Source organism: Thermobia domestica, chromosome 9 (genome assembly GCF_964235325.1).
Source record: "Thermobia domestica chromosome 9, izTheDome1.hap1.1, whole genome shotgun sequence".
Taxonomy (NCBI): Eukaryota; Metazoa; Arthropoda; class Insecta; order Zygentoma; family Lepismatidae; genus Thermobia; species Thermobia domestica.
Window position 1 is genome coordinate 90,175,403 of NC_137462.1, and position 18,076 is coordinate 90,193,478.

The window sequence follows — 18,076 nt, forward strand, 5'->3', positions numbered from 1 at the left end:
ATCCGCTAAATTACTCGTTTTCAAATTTTCACGCTCTTCAAATTTTAATGTGTGATTTTATTTGTACGAGCTTACCTTCAAAGTTAATGGCTAATAATTAACTTAGAGCATTGGGTTCTTTTAATTCGTATTAATTTTCTTTTTTCTTGTTTTACAGGTCCCTGCTTCTGTTATAAGGTGTATTTCAATAATTCATGAGAAGGAGCAGAAAACTAAAGGTACTCCCACTTATACAGATTAATTTTGTTTTATTTACTTTTAACTTTGTAATCTTACTTATGCGTCATATACACTTGGAGCTCACTTCTGGCCACTGAATTTCTTATTAGTTTGTCTCTGTGATTTTAGACTATTTACAAAAAGTACGTTCGTAGAAGTTGAATATGCATGAAGGTCAAACGTGATATTGAGATACATCGAACTTCACTTTTGGAATAACTGTTATCTGTGCAACAAGAGCTGACCTCTGACAGATCATGTATGTAGTAAACAAAACGAAAGGGAGGATTCGCCAGTCACTTCAGCATTCTTTCACGCTGTTGTCATAGTTGAGGGTTAAATCTTCTGTGAAATAGTTGTTTCAGTGTGCTGTATTAAGTGTTCTTTCTAAATTAATTATAGTTATTGGTTGTGAGTAGTTTTAGTATTTGCTGTACTTACAAAATAAATATGACGACTAAAAATTCTGGAAAACAGTGTAAAACAAACGTGGTTCGGTGCTATTTCGAAGACGAGAAAAAGAATATTAGACTTCTTTCATCCCACTTTAATTTTTTCCTTGATTTGTTATGGGAAGTTCTTTAAAAAGATAAGGTTTCGAAATAAGAAATTTTTAGAAAGGAAGATTTTATTAGAGAGGGAGGATATAGTTGATATATATATATATATATATATATATATATATATATATATATATATATATATATATATATATATATATATATATATTATTTTATATTATATTAAATAGGGAAATGGCAAATATCGAACCTGAGAAAATAGTATGGCTTTTACGAAACATGGATCAGTGCTAACCACTCAAATAGCAAATGTTGGACTGACTCGGCACTTAAAAGTACAATGCCTGTCCCAATTGGTAAAAGAGAGAGCTTGATTTTGTTGCATATAGGCACATGTGAGGGCTTCATGTGAAACTTTCTTCTTCTGTTTAGATCACGTAAGACAACAGATATGTACGAGAAGAGACGAGAAAATTTTATTTTTCGTCTCGTCTCGTTGGCAACACTATTCCCTTTCAAATCAAGAATTTAGTTGCCTATGCGCGAAAGATAAACTATAACGAAAATGATTCAATAAAATAGTTAATTAAATTTTTGATAGTATAACAAGAAACCAAACCTAGTAAATCATTTGCTATTGATAATTTTCTGTTCTGATGTCTGCCTTCCAGTTACTCTAACGAAAAACAAGTTCTTTTAGTTGCCTGTTTGCACAAGAATTTGTATTCGAAGTATATGGAAGCAGTAGCTTGCTATATTTTGGGAAAGCCACTGAGTAATTAGCCTAATTTTGTAAAAGTTTAATAAAAATTTAATTAAAATACTTTTTGGTGTTTGATTTAGTGTTAGAAGATTGCGAAGTTTCTTCATTAGATGAATAAAAATATTGAAGTTGCATAAGTTTCGAAGTTTGATGTAAACTCAAGGTAAAAGCAATTTATTAATATATTCTCTACTTTTCTTGTAGAATATCAATATTCAAGTTTCTATTATTGTTCTTATTTGGAAATCACACGTTCCTGTTATATTTTTCCAATTATTATGACTTGTTAAAAATAAATCCTAATTTGTAACCAGAGCTGCTGTGTCTGTTATAGAGCGTTTGGTAACAGCACCACCAACACTCCACGCGCTCTACCCAACTGTCAGAGGCCTGCTCTTGCTGCGCAGAGAATAATAATAGAAGAGACCACACAATAAATAAGATGAAAATATGCAATATTATTTCACTTCATGTTGATTGTTTTAATTATTTCCCATCATTTATGTTATGTGAAGTATTTTCTCCAGTATATCAACATGTATTTATCAAGTCCATTGTAACATGTATTTATCGAGTCCATATTTTATTTAGTTACTTAGTACTTAATTTATACTCGTAATAGTTCCCCGTGACCCCTCGTAGCGTAATCGTTAACGCTTTCGCCTTCGGTGCGAGCGGTCCCTGGTTTGATTCCCAGTGGGGCCACTGAGTCGGAATAGTGTAAAAACCTTTTTCAGGCCAGCCATCCTGAATGAGCTTTTCCTGGGTGTTCTCTGGCAAATGTCGGGGTGGTACCTAACATATAGGTCCCAGGGCGCTTCCTTCCTTTCCTTTCCCCGTTCAGCGAGGGACGTCAAACGTGACGGGCTAACTGGCCATAGATGCCGAAAGCCCAGAAATCTAAATCCTAAATCGTAATAGTACCCCGTCGTCACACTAGAAGAAAAAAGATTAATGAAAATGAGAGTTCTGGTTTACGCTGATATAATTTCGAATTCACTGGAATTTCTTCTTAAATGACTTCCAACATGAAAGTTTGACCAAATCCCATTCTCACATCCGAAACAGTAGATCTATACCATTTCGTGCAGATCGTTATCTTTTTCTTAAAAATGGTTTTCCAAAGTTAGTAATAAATCACATTACAGATATGTAGAGTGTAATTAATACCTCTCTCGCACCGGGAAGCGATAGATTCATTCCATACCTAGGAGATCGTTAGCCCTTCCTATAAAATGAATTTTTCCATAGTCAATGTGAAATTACTTTTACCAAAATCGAGAAAGCTATTTAATTCAGTAAAGTTATTACGGTAGATTTAGCCCAATCCAAGGAAATCGTTAGGCTAAATCATTATTCTTCACGAAATGAATTTTTCCTAGTTCATGCTAAATGAGAGTTAAATAATTTTCTGACACCCAGATATGTAAGATTCGCTCTATTTGATAGAAATTGTTAAGTATAAAAAAGGCGTAAATTAAGAATATGATGTAAGTGGTTTATATGCTAGAAGAGGAGAAAGAAAAAAGATTAAATATAGTTCGTTGACGTTGTAACTAACATAAAATGGAGTTCCCGAAAGTTACGAATTGAATTATTGAATGATTTAGTTATATGGAACGGATAAAAATCTTCACATGAATGTACATGAATAACTGGAGAAGAGAAAACTGGTGATGTTAATGATAGGATATCCCGTTTTAGGAAGTCGTCCGGTGTCCCGAGTATGGTGCAAACGGAATGCAAAATATTTTTAAAAAATAACCGTCCCGTTTTTGGCTCATAGTTGCGTAGTATAATTAACAAGTGCCATTTTAAACATATTTCCCCTATGGACTTCTATAGTTTTTTTTTTTAATTAAAAGAAAGCCGAACCCTTCTACAAGAAATTCATTCATAAAAAAAAAAAAAAATATATAACACTCAAATGACAATGGATGCTCCTATTCCTAGTTCCTATTGAGTGTCAAAAGGTAATGTAAAAATTGAAATTTTAATAAGGTTAAATAATAAGCTTTAAAAGACTAAGCATTTCTTCCTCACTGGCAGGAGCAATGACATAACACTAATTATATGTAGGTAAATTTCAAATTATGCTAGTTTGCCGAGTGTCCCTTTTTTGATTCTCTAAATCTGGTCCTAAAATCTTGACATTTCAACATCGATATTTCGAATCCTGAAATGTCATATCCCTCGTCAAGAACAAATATAAATTATTAATGAAAGGAGGGAGGAAACAATCTTTTTTTTTTTTTTTTTTTTTTTTTTTTTTTTTTTTTTTTTTTTTTTTTTTTACACACTAGGTCCTTTGTAGGTGCGAATTCAACAACACACAGAGTATAAAAGTAAATGATTGAATCGGAACTCTAACCGGGATCTTCGGCATACCGTGCCGATGCGTTACCAACGTAGGGGTTAACACATCGACACGGTATGCCGAAGATCCCGGGTTCAAGTCGCTGTCCGATCATTCACTTTGTCATTAAATATCAATTAGTTTAAGTTATTTTTAAAAATTTATTTACTTTATTTATTTTTGCAGTTAGCACTTTACACGTTTAGTAGTACCAACACACTGGAAATTATAAGTTATTGAGTTGAGTTGATTTTGAGTTTAACGTCCCGTTCAGCAGCGAGGCTATATGAGATGTAGACCTACTGATTAACATGGAATCCGAAGCACATGAACTCCCGACGGGATTCGAACCCGGGTCTCCCACGCCAAAGGCGCATACGCTAACCGCTTAGCCAGTTATGTAACAGATTTTAGCATTATGAAGGTAGTAAAATTACAGACCTCGAGTTAAAATGGAAATCCTCACTTCAACATTTAAACAAAATTAGAAGTCCATGTCTAGTCAGAAACAATATTAAATATACGTTGGAGGTATAAGAAATGATAGCACCAACCTATACTTAATACTGTTTCTGACCGTACAAGCGTTTAGTGCACTAAACTCTGGATGAATACTCTGTTTTCCTTCTTTGTATTGCAGGTTTTTGGAATCATCTAGAAATATTTTTATAACATAGTCCTCATTACTTACCGTAAGATTTTTTTTAAATGGATATAGATTTAGTGCAGCCATACCACAATATTATCCGTGTTGGTATATTCAGTGATTATTATATTTGCAAAGTTTCTTTTATCAAATAAATACCGTAATAAAGAATTATTTGCTTGTAAATTTTTTAAACTTCTTTTGATGAAATCAATAAATTTTCTCTTCACTATTTTTGATTTTTGTCCTGATGTAAAACCATTACTTTGGACCGTGCATATTTTTTATTTGAAAGAAATATGTTGGAGACCTATTACATTAGGGCAAAAGTTCCAAAACTAAACACTGAAAAGAAAATATATAGACATTGGGATAACATCATTATTCATAGCCTCAATACAGGTGAGTGGCTTTTGAAACCTATTTAATAGTTCTGAGAAATATTGTTTGTTGAAGTTTAGCGTCCCTTTGCGGTAGGAGGTTATATATGACGTGGACCTACAGTTTATTATGGAATACGGATCACCGAAACGCGTTCATTGCTCTTGCACTGGAGATCGAACCCAATACTACATACACAAACCAAATGCACTAGGCTTAGACCAGCGAGGAGAGCTTGGGTAATATTGTTGAAGCATGACCTCTTCATCCGAACCATGGTAGAAGCAATTTTGAAATAAATGACTATTCCCACTCCCTCGATACAATTCAGACGAAACGTGTATGATATTATTATTATTATTATTATTATTATTATTATTATTATTATTATTATTATTATTTAATTTGAGGTTCAATAAAACCGGCCCAGAACCTCCAAAACTCGTGACGACATAACGTCGACGGTAATCCCCACAGAATTATAGCAAACCACATATCTAGATAGCAAATTACTACTGATAAAAAAGGATTGAATTTATTTATGGTTCGATTTCCAAATTCAAGTTCATCCATTACGCATCGACTGAGAACGCATATTGCACTTTCAGTAATAATTAATTAATTATCAAGAAAGAATTTTTGAAACAATTAATACACATATAGCAACAAACCAGGCGATATTAGCATAAACAAATATTAAAATAGAAGTTACTATTTTTCATAATATAAAGCACGAACGAGCTGATCGATTGATTGATTTTGAGTTTAACGTCTCGTTCAGCAGCGAGGCTATATGAGACGTGGATCTACTGATTAACGTGGAATCCAAACCACATGAGCTCCCGCCGGGAATCGAGCCCGCGTCTCCCACGTCGAAGACGCGTACGCTAAGCGAAGAAGTTCCACGAACGAGCTAATCGTTACATACAGTTATATCCATGTCATGGAGACAGCATAATTTTAACTAATAGGCAGAAGCTATCGTCATGGTTTTCTTAGAATCTCAAATAACATTTTACCTTATACCTGATTATAAATATTTACAAAATATTATCTTATATAAAACTCGATCTAAGCATGCTTGTAAATCCATATCCTTCATGTGCTACTACAGATGATTAGATATTGTATATCTTACACAGTTCAGGTATAGAATAACTTTTTGTTTATTAATTTCACAATAGTAATCGGTTTCTGACTTCATAATATTTGCAATACTTGTTTTTATTCTTATGTTATTGTACACGTGTAGTATTGTTAATGTTATATCAGCGATATCTACTTATAGAAGCTATAGGGTCACGTATTCATAAGAAAAATGCCTTGCCTTGTGCCCCGGTGTTTGTTACTTTAATTGAATATTTCTTTGCTCTCTGAAAACGTTTTTAGCACCATTTTTATTAATTCGTCAAAAGATCCTTACTTTTGCATCTCCTATTATAGTTTTTGTACACGGTATTCAAAACATTTCTTTTCGGTTGTGGCTACCCTTAATAATTGCCCCTATATTAAAGTCAATTTTCTGTTTTTATGGAGGGAAAAATCAAATAAATTATGCAGAATTTATTAATTTGTTGCACTGATGTGATTGTCCCTCCATTCACTTTTTGCCTGTTGTAAACAGTATTTTACTGGCAGATTTAAGACGCTGCGAACTTTGTGAGTTTACAATAGGAGATGTAAAGGTAAGGATCCGGTGAAACAGCAATAATTAAAATAGTGCTGAAAACTTCCCATAGAGGGGAAAAAATATTCAATTAGAATAATAAGCACGAAGACACAAGGTAAGTCACCTTTCTTAATTTAGCGATGTTCATGTGTCTAACCTAAAGATCATAGATAGTAATTTTCACAGGATATCAAATTATTTCAAGTAATAATTAGAGATACACTAAATCGCCCATCTTGGTTAGCTTAGTGAACATAATTTTACAATGTATTATTTGGCCAAAATATAACATACTTTATTTATAAATTATTCAGAGCACTTAATTATTAGAACAATTAACAATGTCGAAGATAAAGTACATTGCCGAAAATTACTTGCGACCAAACAAGACAGGAGGATACTTAAAAGTAGATGCTGATTTTGAAAAAACGTATCTTTATTCATATATAACAAGTTCCATATTTTTATTTTTAAAAAAATCAATAAACATCACATATTTTTCATATTTCATTTCCAACATACATGTAAAGCAGTAATTTTAAAGCATCTCTTAAATTGCACCTGACAACACTGTGTCACTTGAAATTAAAGCAGGGTCGGACATTAAAAATAATTATATGTCTGTTTTTAATTACTGTAATTCTAAGTGTTCCCGTCACCCAAACAACTTTTCAAACAAGGATTGACTTTCTTTTTCTAATATGACTTTGATGCTAACTTTAGAGTTGGGTTAAAATAATAGCAATATTAGTAAAAATTTACCTAATAATTTAACTTATATTCTGCTTTCATGATATAGCATTTTTGTTTTTATATTTTCCATTCTAGTTTATTCTAGTTAATTCTAATTCTTTGGTTCTTAATTAAATTTTCTGTTTACTGTTTAGAGTCAGAATCAGAACCAGTTAATATTACATGTGTGGATGTCGACACATATGAAGAGGTTAAACTCAGTTTTCGAAGCTCCCCGTTTCCACGAGGGAAACTACTTTACACAAGGAACTTAGACAAGGTAAATCCCCATTCAAATAAGAGCAAAATATCTCAGAACTGTATTTTTGAAATTTAATTTGATTTCAGGAAAAAATCCTTATACTGTCTGAAATTCGTTTGTTGCTTATTAAACGAAACATTTTGTCATATTTCTGAATCTAGGTGAAAACGTAAACAGTAAGTGTCAGTATGAACTAAACTAAAACCTTAAAATAAAAAGGCAAGTTCAACACTTGTGCACATTCAAAACTATAAATATCAACGGAACCATAAGTATCCAATGTAGAGAAGTTCTAATTTGTAACAAGGGAAAATTTGGAAGCGTATGTACATACTATAAATTTGTTTGAAAAATATAATTGCTGATAACTACTATAGGATACACAGTCCAATACGTACCTTCTTATTTGGATCGGAATGTTTGTACTTCAATCAAAGAGTTTCATTGTTTGCTTTTACATTTCCCAATGCCATCTAAAAGTTGCTGGACACATATGTTAAAGTCCCTTCCAGGAATCCTTCTAAGAAAAAAGTAGATAACATTACTGCTCAAAATTATAACAAATTTGTTTTGTTTCTTGAAAAGCGTGTGTTTCACCATTTATAGGATTATTACCAACTTTAGTTCTTGATACTTCCATTTCCAGTAGCGTAGCGGGAATAAACCAACGGGGGTTAACTCCAAAATTTTTAATGGAAAATGGTATCAATTTCGATTTTTTACAAGTAATATTGAAAAATAATTAACTTTTACGGGAAACACCTTTCGTCATATTCTACGGTTTGGCATCTACTTATGTTATTTGTTGTTGAATTGCCACTTCAGACCACCCATCTCAGGCATTTTTCTCTGTTCGTAGTGCACGCAGACACTTCAAACAACAACAAAAAACTGAATGACCAAATCGTACGTGAAGAATCAATGATGATGCTTCTATATCAAGTGGCGTAGCGGGGATACATCCACGGTGGTCAACTCCAAAAGTTCAAATGGAAATTGGTATCAATTTCGATTTCTTTGGAAGTATTATTGAAATAGAAACAACTTTAACGGGAAACATTTTTCGTTAAATTCTGCGGTTTGGGATCTACGCCTGTTATTTGAAGTTGAATTGCTATTATCAGTCCACCCGGCACAGGCATTTTTCTCTGTTCGTAGTGCACGTAGACACTTCAAAAAAAGGATTCAAACTGGACCAATAGTGTGCGTTGTGTATGCTGACATCTCCATTACTCTTGAAGATTGCTTCATCCGTCCACAGAATGTCCCTGTGGAAACATGGGTTTCCTGGCACCCATCCACTGACAAAACTCTAGACGGATATGTAAAGCTTGTTCTCGGAGTTCCTGATTCAGATGAACATGGTCAAGGTAGAGCACGTTGTTGAGCAGAATCCTCCAAACCGTCATATCGCTTATCGCAGCATCCCTGGCGAATCGTGTCTTCGAGATTTGGGGAACCACATGGAGCAGCAAGGATGCCGGGAGACCGTTTATCCTCAACCCAGCGCCTGATCTGCTGACGTCTTTTGTGTTGAGGAAGGACATGCGCAGTCCTCTGCACACCAAGTGCAAGAGACGAAATGCTTTCCTCGACTGCCCAGCACGATTGGGAAACCGTTGACCATATAGCCGTGCAGCCTCGCGATAATTCTGCCGACTTCACTGAATACTATTAACATATCAAAAGCTACGATATTCGAAAACACCGTTTGAGTTCCCTCAAGCACACGAAATAATAGGCTATAGGAGCTGAAATCAACAAACATTCAACAGTTTATCTTTCAACTACCATCAAATATTCTACTGTTTTATATCAGAACTTTTTCCCGTTTTCTTTCCTTCTTCTACTTTGTCAGATGGCACTTCATTCATGTATTTTTTGCTACTAATAACCATCATACAAAAATTTCTCTATTTTCTCTCCTTTTTGCAGCTTCTTTCCCTCTTGATCCCGTCTTCACCTGTATCTCAATCTTATGTGCAGGTGTAGCTTTGGCGCACGGCACTTTGAATTATTTACATGTAAATTTCAATTCTTTGTATGGATAGGCATGTTTATAAGGAACAAATATCTGCAGGCGACAGAATGAAATACAAAGTAATACTCTGTATTATAGGTGTAGTGTTCCTAGTCTAAAATGATTACAAGTTATTTACGCCGGATATAATAAGTGTATATGAAAAATGGCACTATTACATGTTATTTTCCACTGGCAGCATATTTTTGCACAATGTAAAAAACGTGTATTTTATGTGTTCAAGTGCAACGTTACTAGTACGAAACCATTACAAGTGCTATTGAAATTCGTACCATTGACAAAACCCATTCCTTTCCATCTTGGCTTGCGCACATATCCCCGACTACTGACAGACTTGTTCCTTTCGGACGCACTCCCGCGCTAGCGTACGGGTCCACCAGCTTTATTCTTCCCTGACCCGAGTGGATAGCATTCGTGTTTTAATGGCCACCTAACACAGGTTGGTTTGAGTTTTTGCACTATAATATTTAATTATTCATCCCTGTATTTTATCTATGCCAAGTGAGACATTTTCATGTCGCCAAGGGAAACCTTTTAGGGGTCAATAAGAAGGAAATTAGTGAAAGAATTATAAATTTTAACAATTGTTTCAAGTGGTGCGCCAAAAGTAAACTTGTACGCATTCCTTTTCTTTCTGACTCTCTTCTTCACCTGTGTCTCAACGGTTTGCTTTAATTCTTCAGACTTCCATCCATCATCTTTTTATATCATTTCTTTAAACTTATCCTCTACATCTTTTTTCATGACTAATTCCTCTATATCTTCGCCTTCTCTTTTATTTTTACACATCCTTATTATTCCACTATCTACATTTCTGTATTGTTTTCTTCTGTTTCTTTCTTTCATAACTTTATTTTCTATTCTCATCTGTTTACCATATTTGTTTTGGACTTCTATTATTTATATTCTTTCCTTCTATTATTGTTGACCTTGTAGGTATTCCGCGTCTCATACTAAGGTATTCCGTTTCTACTACCTATTTATCGGTGTGTCTACAGACCAGATTCCTCTGTTATCGATTTCCTGGTTCAAGATTCTCGTGTTTAACCTCTGAATTTCGTTTTACCAATTAAATTCGATTAATTACTAGTGAACATATTTTCTTCTCTGTATTGGCTACCTGAATGGAGCTTAACATAAAATCTTCACTGAACTAAAATTTCGTTCATCTTCAACATTTGTATTTGCTTCTGTCATCTAATTCTTCTTTAATTCAGCAAGGATGAAGATCTTGTCTTCCTTCTGAATATCTTCATCAGGTAACTCATTGATTCTTCTTATGTACCTATTTGTATAGCTTTTGGACAATAGTGTGCAAAATGATTATATTCGTTGCAATTCCTACATTGTGCGCTCCTAGCTGAACATTGATATCTAAAATGTTTTCCACATGCTAAACAACCATATTGATAACATCCATATTTTCCTGTGATTGTTTCAGAACGAAATCTATTGATTTTATGTAGTTTGTCTTGGTGTATATTTGTATCTTTCGTTGATCTGTTGCGACATTCACTTGTAGCGAGAAAAAATGCTTTTGTATACTGATTTAACAATGCACATCGCATAGATATAGCAAATCATGTAGCATTACTGAAAAGGGAAGTAACCATGTTTTGTGAATTTTATTCAAGAGTGGAAGAAATGAATCTAGCTGCTCTAGCTAATCTTCATTTGGGCCTAATTATCTGTTCTATTTTAGTAGCCTGTGTTGAATGGATACAAAATCATTGAAAACATGGTCGTCCCTGCACCAGGATTCATAAAACTCGTAGTGCCGTAACAAGACGGAAGGGTTTTGCAAGGTAGCACTGCCTCCCCCAATTTCAGGAGGGGACTTGACTGGTGTTCAACTATTTGTTTTGCACAAATTAGTACCTAACTCAAGAGTGCTAAGCATTTTCCGAAAGTAAACCTGGAAATATAAACATGTGAATATTAGTTGACATTTTTAGGGAAAAGGAGGTAGCCCCGGACATCGAACTGCCTCTTGGTAAAAAGATATAAAATTGCCCCGAAACATGTTAATAAAGTTCACATTACATATTAAACCTGAAATATGGAATGTGAACTTTATTAACAAACTGAACATATCGACATAAATGCTAAAATAATGAAATAAGCAAATGGCAATACTAATCGCTAAATTTCACATATTTGGAATATTGGCGAGCACTAACGAACACTTAAGATGTTTGAGAAACATCATATTCTACACTTAGAAGGAACAATAAGAAAACCTATCCACGAAGCTATCCGTGGTAACGTGTAATGGATATCTGTTGATTAAATTGAGCTGCAGTTTCATGAACCCAGCAATCGCAGGATTCACACTACACCCAGCCTTCAGTGAACGTTACCACAAATTATACATTTAGTGGGGCTCTCTTGTAATATTTTCTCGTTGTCTGTGTTGTGGTTCATTAGCTTCTTGTGACCTTACTTTGCTACTTCATTTGCTAAAGTCACTTTTTCTTTCAATTTGCCTCTTATATAGTATCGCGCTCTACTCAGTTCTTCTGGTTCGTGACGCTAAACGTCTCTTGCAATTTTCCGTCAATGATTATAACTGTTCACTAATGGAGAGCTCTTTAGTAGTTGATGGACGAGAAGATTCTGATTTCTCGGTCATATGTGGAGAACATGGTTTCGCTGCAGACGACAAACAAGAATTATCCCCCTTTTCCTTACCCCTAATGAAGTTGAACATTGTGGGTCTTCACAGGTAGGTCTAGTGTATCATCTTGCAACACGAATCAAGTTTGCGGACGGATAGTCGGGGTTGTAAATATCTGAGAGTTCAGTGAATATTCCGGTGCACGCAAATCTATTGAGAGCAATATTCATGCGACACATGTTTCAATATGCCTCTGGAACAAGTTTAAAGCCGTAAATTAGTTTGAAATAAATAATTGCCAGCTTATTTTTAGATCGGTGTTATGGTTGCAACGACAGTAGCAATACCATGCGGCTTAACTGTAATGCTTTTGCCTCTACCGAAGTCGATGGTGATAAATAGCTTAAGATTAAAAGGTAAAATCTTCTATCCTACAGCGGCCTCGGGTGATGACTAAAGGATATCTTTCTTACTTACCGTAGTTTTAGAAGATAGTATAGTTGTATCTCTGCTTATACGTGCTCCGGGGCAGGTAGTTATAGAAATATTCCTTTGCCTATTACGGCTTCAGAAGTTGGATTTAAGGAAATCTCTTTAACACAAAACGATTTCAGGAATAGTTTAGGAAGGTTAGCGATCAGCACTAGAACTTATTCTTCTGTCCACTTGAGGTCTTCTTTTATGGCTGTCCTCTGAAAAGAAAGTTCGTGAGGAGAGGGTTGGCCATCTTCGATTTCCTTCGGAACCAACTTTGCGTCTTTCTGGTATCCTCCTTCCACCGTCTGTTGGTGATTATGTTTTGAATAGAAAACACGTGCTCGTTAATGAAGTATGTTTTATAGTAGTTGCTTACACCTGAGGTACGGAACCTTACAGCCTCCACACCAGGAACATAATCCACAAGATTATTTGAAAAGTACAAATATTGTTGTGGAAACATTTGTTAAAAGGGTTCTATTTTCATGGCAAAATCCTTGATACGTGCCAGTAAGTAGGAACATAAGCCCGTAAAACTTTGCAAAATTCACTTTTGGTGGAATCTTGAATTCTGTATTTTTTGCTTTCTTGCAGAGATTTTAATAGAATTGCCTCATACTAAATATCCGAAAACATTCAGCTCTGAGTAAAATAAATTTGTCTTAGGTGAAGCACAAAACTTTTCTAATTTTTAAAATAGAATTCCGATAGCTATTGTTGAAAACTGTAGCCTCCCAGCAGGATGTCACCGGCAAAAGATCTTATTCGTTAATCAATGTAAAATCATCCTAGTTGCAATTAAGAGAGCTTGCGTGGTAGTTTTATGACCCATCACGCATATGAGAATTATGTAAGATTTTCTTATGTGATTGACCTTGAAGATCATGTATCAGCGGTTTTTCGGATGGAGCAAGATTTGGAGAACACTGCCGATTATGGGATTCTTATTTTGTTATTGTATCCCGTATAATGTCCAATTCCGTCCAGAGTGTATAAAATCATTTTTATATTTGTATCATAACTCATGAGTGGCCTGTTTCTGCGACTGGTCTAAATTAGGATTAATATCAAAAACATCAATTTTGAATTTTTTTTTTTTTTATCTATACTTCAAAGAATTGTCAACCTCCTCTTTTCCTGTACAATTTTTATTTTCTTCTATTGAGCTCGCGTCCATTGTTGCAAAAGATTAATCCTTACATGCCGCAAGTTCCACCACTGGTGTATTTTTCCTTAAAGTTACAGGATAACTGGATTGGAAATTACCAGTCATGTTGTTTACGTGTAACCTTTGCTCAATAGCTTGTATATGTCAAGGAAGCCGTGGGGAAACGATACGAAGAAACATGCAGAATCATCCATCTGTCTTTTTGCTATCACCGGAATAAATGCGTGGAAAAGTGGAACTAAAGTAATGCGTTTGTCGATGAAAAAGCAAGCTTGTTTTCTTCTTCTAAGTATATGAGTCGTGTGTTGTGATAAAATGTTTTCCTGGTTCTTCTCTGAGAATGTTAGCTTTTTATGATTTTTAAATAGAGAGATAAGAAAGATTCTTTGTTAAATCGATTGTAACATTTAAGCGTTTTAGCAAGTCTAAACCAAAAATAACTGGGATACATGATTTCTTCATCATACGAAAGTAATGAGAGAATTTCGTTTTCCAACTTTGAATGATACCATTGCTACATATTTCAAGTTAATTTTATTTCATATCCATTTAACCGCTGTTTTATGTTGTATTAATTGAACATCAGGAAGTAAATATTCGAAAGGTCAGATGGAAATGCCCGATATCCACTAGCCGGTATCCACTAGCAATGTTCGTCTGCGTAATTTAGTGATTATTTATAGGCCTTGTTCTGTCATTAGAATTGCTTGATATTTGACTCCAGGACAAGGGTTGGCCCTACTCACTTTTTGGTAGAAGCACAGTGCCTACGCTTTCTGCATATTGCGAAGTCCAGTATTTGATCTTCTGTTGTGGATTTTGTTGGAGGTTTTGTGGTGACCCCTGATTCCTCTATACTTCTCCCCGTTCTAATAGTTTTTTTTTTTTTTTTTTTTGCCTCATCGATTATTCCCTTAATTCCCATTTCTGTTTTGGTTATGCAAACTGGTTTGTGCAACTATTAAATACGGCTCTACCATTTTATTGACCAGGGAAGAAAAATCGTTTTAAACAGTAGCTTTCTCGTCTTGTGGAGATTCTACGACGCCGAGGTTAGACTGGAGTCTTTCTCTAGTTGTGGTGGTGATATTGGAGTATGTAATAGCAGAGAGGATTTTTTTTTTTTTTTTTTTTTTTTTGCAATAGAGAAATGAAAACTGTGCCGAAAGCAAATATGTTTCTTCGTTGCTAAGCGGTTATCGTGCGCACCTTTGGAGTGGGAGACCCGGGTTCAATTTCCGGCGGGAGCTCATGTGTTTCGGATTCCACGTTAATCAGTAGTTCCCTTCTCTAGCATCGCTGCTGAAAGGGATGTTAAACTCAAAATCAGCTCAACTGAAAGTATATGTCTATCAAGTGGCTAGCACAAATGTCAGTAGTCGAGCAGTAACAGTTACACATTATTATTATTATTATTATTATTATTATTATTATTATTATTATTATTATTATTATTATTATTATTATTATTATTATTGAATAGAATCTTGCAATTAGGTTTTGTTCCCTGAAGATGGGAAAATCAACTACGAAATCTCATAGGTAGTTATATAATGCTTATATGAAGCATTGTATAGCATTTGAGTTGCGCAATATTTCGTAGGGCAGTGAGTCTTTGAAGCATGTCGGTAAGACAGAAAACCGAGAGAACAATGGTGCACATGCAGAAGCCACGGATCAAGTTTTGTTGGTCACTAATTTTGGATTCCAATGGTCTCGCTATTCTCTCATTTAATTAACAGTTGAATCCTTTAAGACCATATGTATGGATTTCATGGAGAGATCGAAGTAGAAAAAATTCTGTAAGAGTACTGTAAATATGTGAGACAAATGGATTTAAAAAGTTATCAGAAAAGTGAAGGCACAGATTATTGCTAACCATTCGCATTAAAATTGACAACATTACATATTAGCATAAGCTATAGTTTGTTTCATAGTTACTACGGCTAAAACAGTAAAATAGATAAATTGATTCGATTAGACAAATATATTATAATATTCCAGAGAAACAAAAATTTTACGTGATACAAGATTACGACGTTTAATAGTATAATAGTATATTTGTGTGTTGTTGCTAAGTGTTAATGCAAGTAACATGATAATGTCTTAAACTCTTAAAATCCCCCCTTTGTCACTTTTAAACTTACTACCTTTTTCGTCTAATTGTTTTATATTCTATCTTCTTTTGCAGTATTCTTGCCGTTTAGTACTTCATTTTCGACGTTATAACAAAAATATTAAATTCGGTGGTACGAATAGTTGAGTTAAGTTGATTTTGAGTTTAACATCCCTTTCAGCAGCGAGCCTATATGAGACGGGAACTACTGATTAACATGGAATCCGAACCACATGAGCTCCCACCGGGAATCGAACCCGGGTCTACTACCTGGTATGAATAATGTATCTTGTCTCGTGTTTCTTGTAGGCATATAATGTTGTTTTCCCGCTGGCCTTGTAGCTAGCACGTGCCTCTTTGGTCACATGGTCTCATGGAAGCATTAATAAAATCTGAACTATTCTAGTGGTTCGGATTCCACCTTAACTTATAAGTCTCTCTCTCACATAGCCTCGGTGCTGAAAAGAAACACTAACCTTCATCGAATAAACAAACAGATATAAACCTACTTAAGTCTCGGCATTCCATTTCAAAATGAAATTAAATCTTACAGTTTAACGTCCCACAAATATGCTTGTTAGCTTAAGGGAGGCGATGATTAAGGCAAGTGAATAGCGATGGAATAATTAGTAGAATGAGAATGTGGAAGGAAATGGGAGAGTTTCGAGAAAACCCATGGAAACGATGTTGTCCGCCACAAACTAACTTCTCCGGGTATTGAATCAATGCACTATTCCATTTGAAATCAAATGAAATTTTTATTTTTATATCCCTTGGTTATCCTCTATAGCTTATAATCGACGGGTGATTAATGAGAGTGAATGATTATGAAATAATTGGTGGAAAGGAAAATGTAGAAAGAAATTGGAGGACCCAAGAAAGTCAACAGCATATACCCATGTGATTCATTTGCTACAAAGTTAACTAGTGTTTAAAGCAATTGCTCTAATTGCATTGCTCACATTTACTCACTGAACTCGCATTTTACACATTTTACACACAATATCTTTGTTTGTTTGTTAGTGTTTCCGTTTGTTACAATTACTCCTTTTGCAAATGCCCAGTTGTTTTGGGTGCTCACTTGTACGTACCCAGTCAAGGTCGAGATACTGCATTCTGGTGCCTCTGGAAATGTAGCTTTATCGCTGGCGCAACTTTTGCGAGCGAATCAGGAAAATAGTTCCATTGGTAAAGCAGATATGAGTGCATACTCGGTTTTCCTATGGCCCAGCTTGCATACACCTTTTGCAGGGTACACAAACAAGTGTGTGTGTGTGTGTGTGTGTGGTTCATCATGTTCGTCTTGTGTTATGTATGCTTCTTGTATGTTCTTCTTAAGAGTAGGTGATGAATTTGAATATTTAATGGCTTTGAGAACTCTCAGTGCTAAGTTAAATATAATGTCTGGGATGAAGAAATTCGGAAATAGGCCAGAACTGGTTCCACTACTCAGAAGCTTCTTACATCTGCTAAGTCTGCTTACTGTAACTACAAAGCATACTTAGAAAACCTAAAAAAGGAGGAACCTCGAAAAGAAGTAAAGAAGAAAAGATAAAACAAAAGAGAGAGGTGATGCAGAAATCGACAAAGAAAAAAAAGGGTTATGATGAGATTTTGGTCACTTTTTCGTGTGCTTTTGGTCACTTTTTCGTTTGCTTTTGGTCACTTTTCAACTTACAAGAGACCAGAGCACTATGAGCCCTGACATCGTGAAATCAAGGGGAACAGTTTTAAGCTGCTCTTTGAAATACTGGAAGTTTCTATAACAAATTGTCTTTTTTTTTTTTTTTTAATTATTTGTTCTCAGTAAAAATCCAATATCATTGGGAAAACGCCATTGATTAGAAGCCCAGTTCTCATTTGTATTTGTTAACTCGCAGAATATAAATAATTGTATCATAAAGTATAATGCGACTAATGTTGCATTTGTTGCAAGATGTAAGTTTAGAGTGCGGAAATATTTAGTATGTAGATTGAGTGATCTATCTTCTTAATAGATAGGTTAAATACAAACTTTATTCCGTTAATCAAGAGAAACGTAGCGTATGCATTGGAATTATTAAAAATACCAACTTGATTGGATTAAAGAACCAACCAAGCATAACAAT

General features: G+C 34.7%; 1 protein-coding gene across 6 annotated transcripts in view; it reads left to right on the forward strand.

The window, feature by feature from the left end:
* Nucleotides 1–18,076, forward strand: part of LOC145694845 (activating signal cointegrator 1 complex subunit 3-like) — a 204,185-nt gene that overhangs the window by 23,443 nt on the left and 162,666 nt on the right. For all 6 annotated transcript variants that reach the window (XM_081771534.1, XM_081771531.1, XM_081771535.1 and 3 more), the window contains 2 exons: nucleotides 158–218; nucleotides 7,443–7,567. In XM_081771534.1, the coding sequence (XP_081627660.1) occupies nucleotides 158–218; nucleotides 7,443–7,567 (186 nt within the window). The remainder of the gene's footprint in view (nucleotides 1–157; nucleotides 219–7,442; nucleotides 7,568–18,076) is intronic.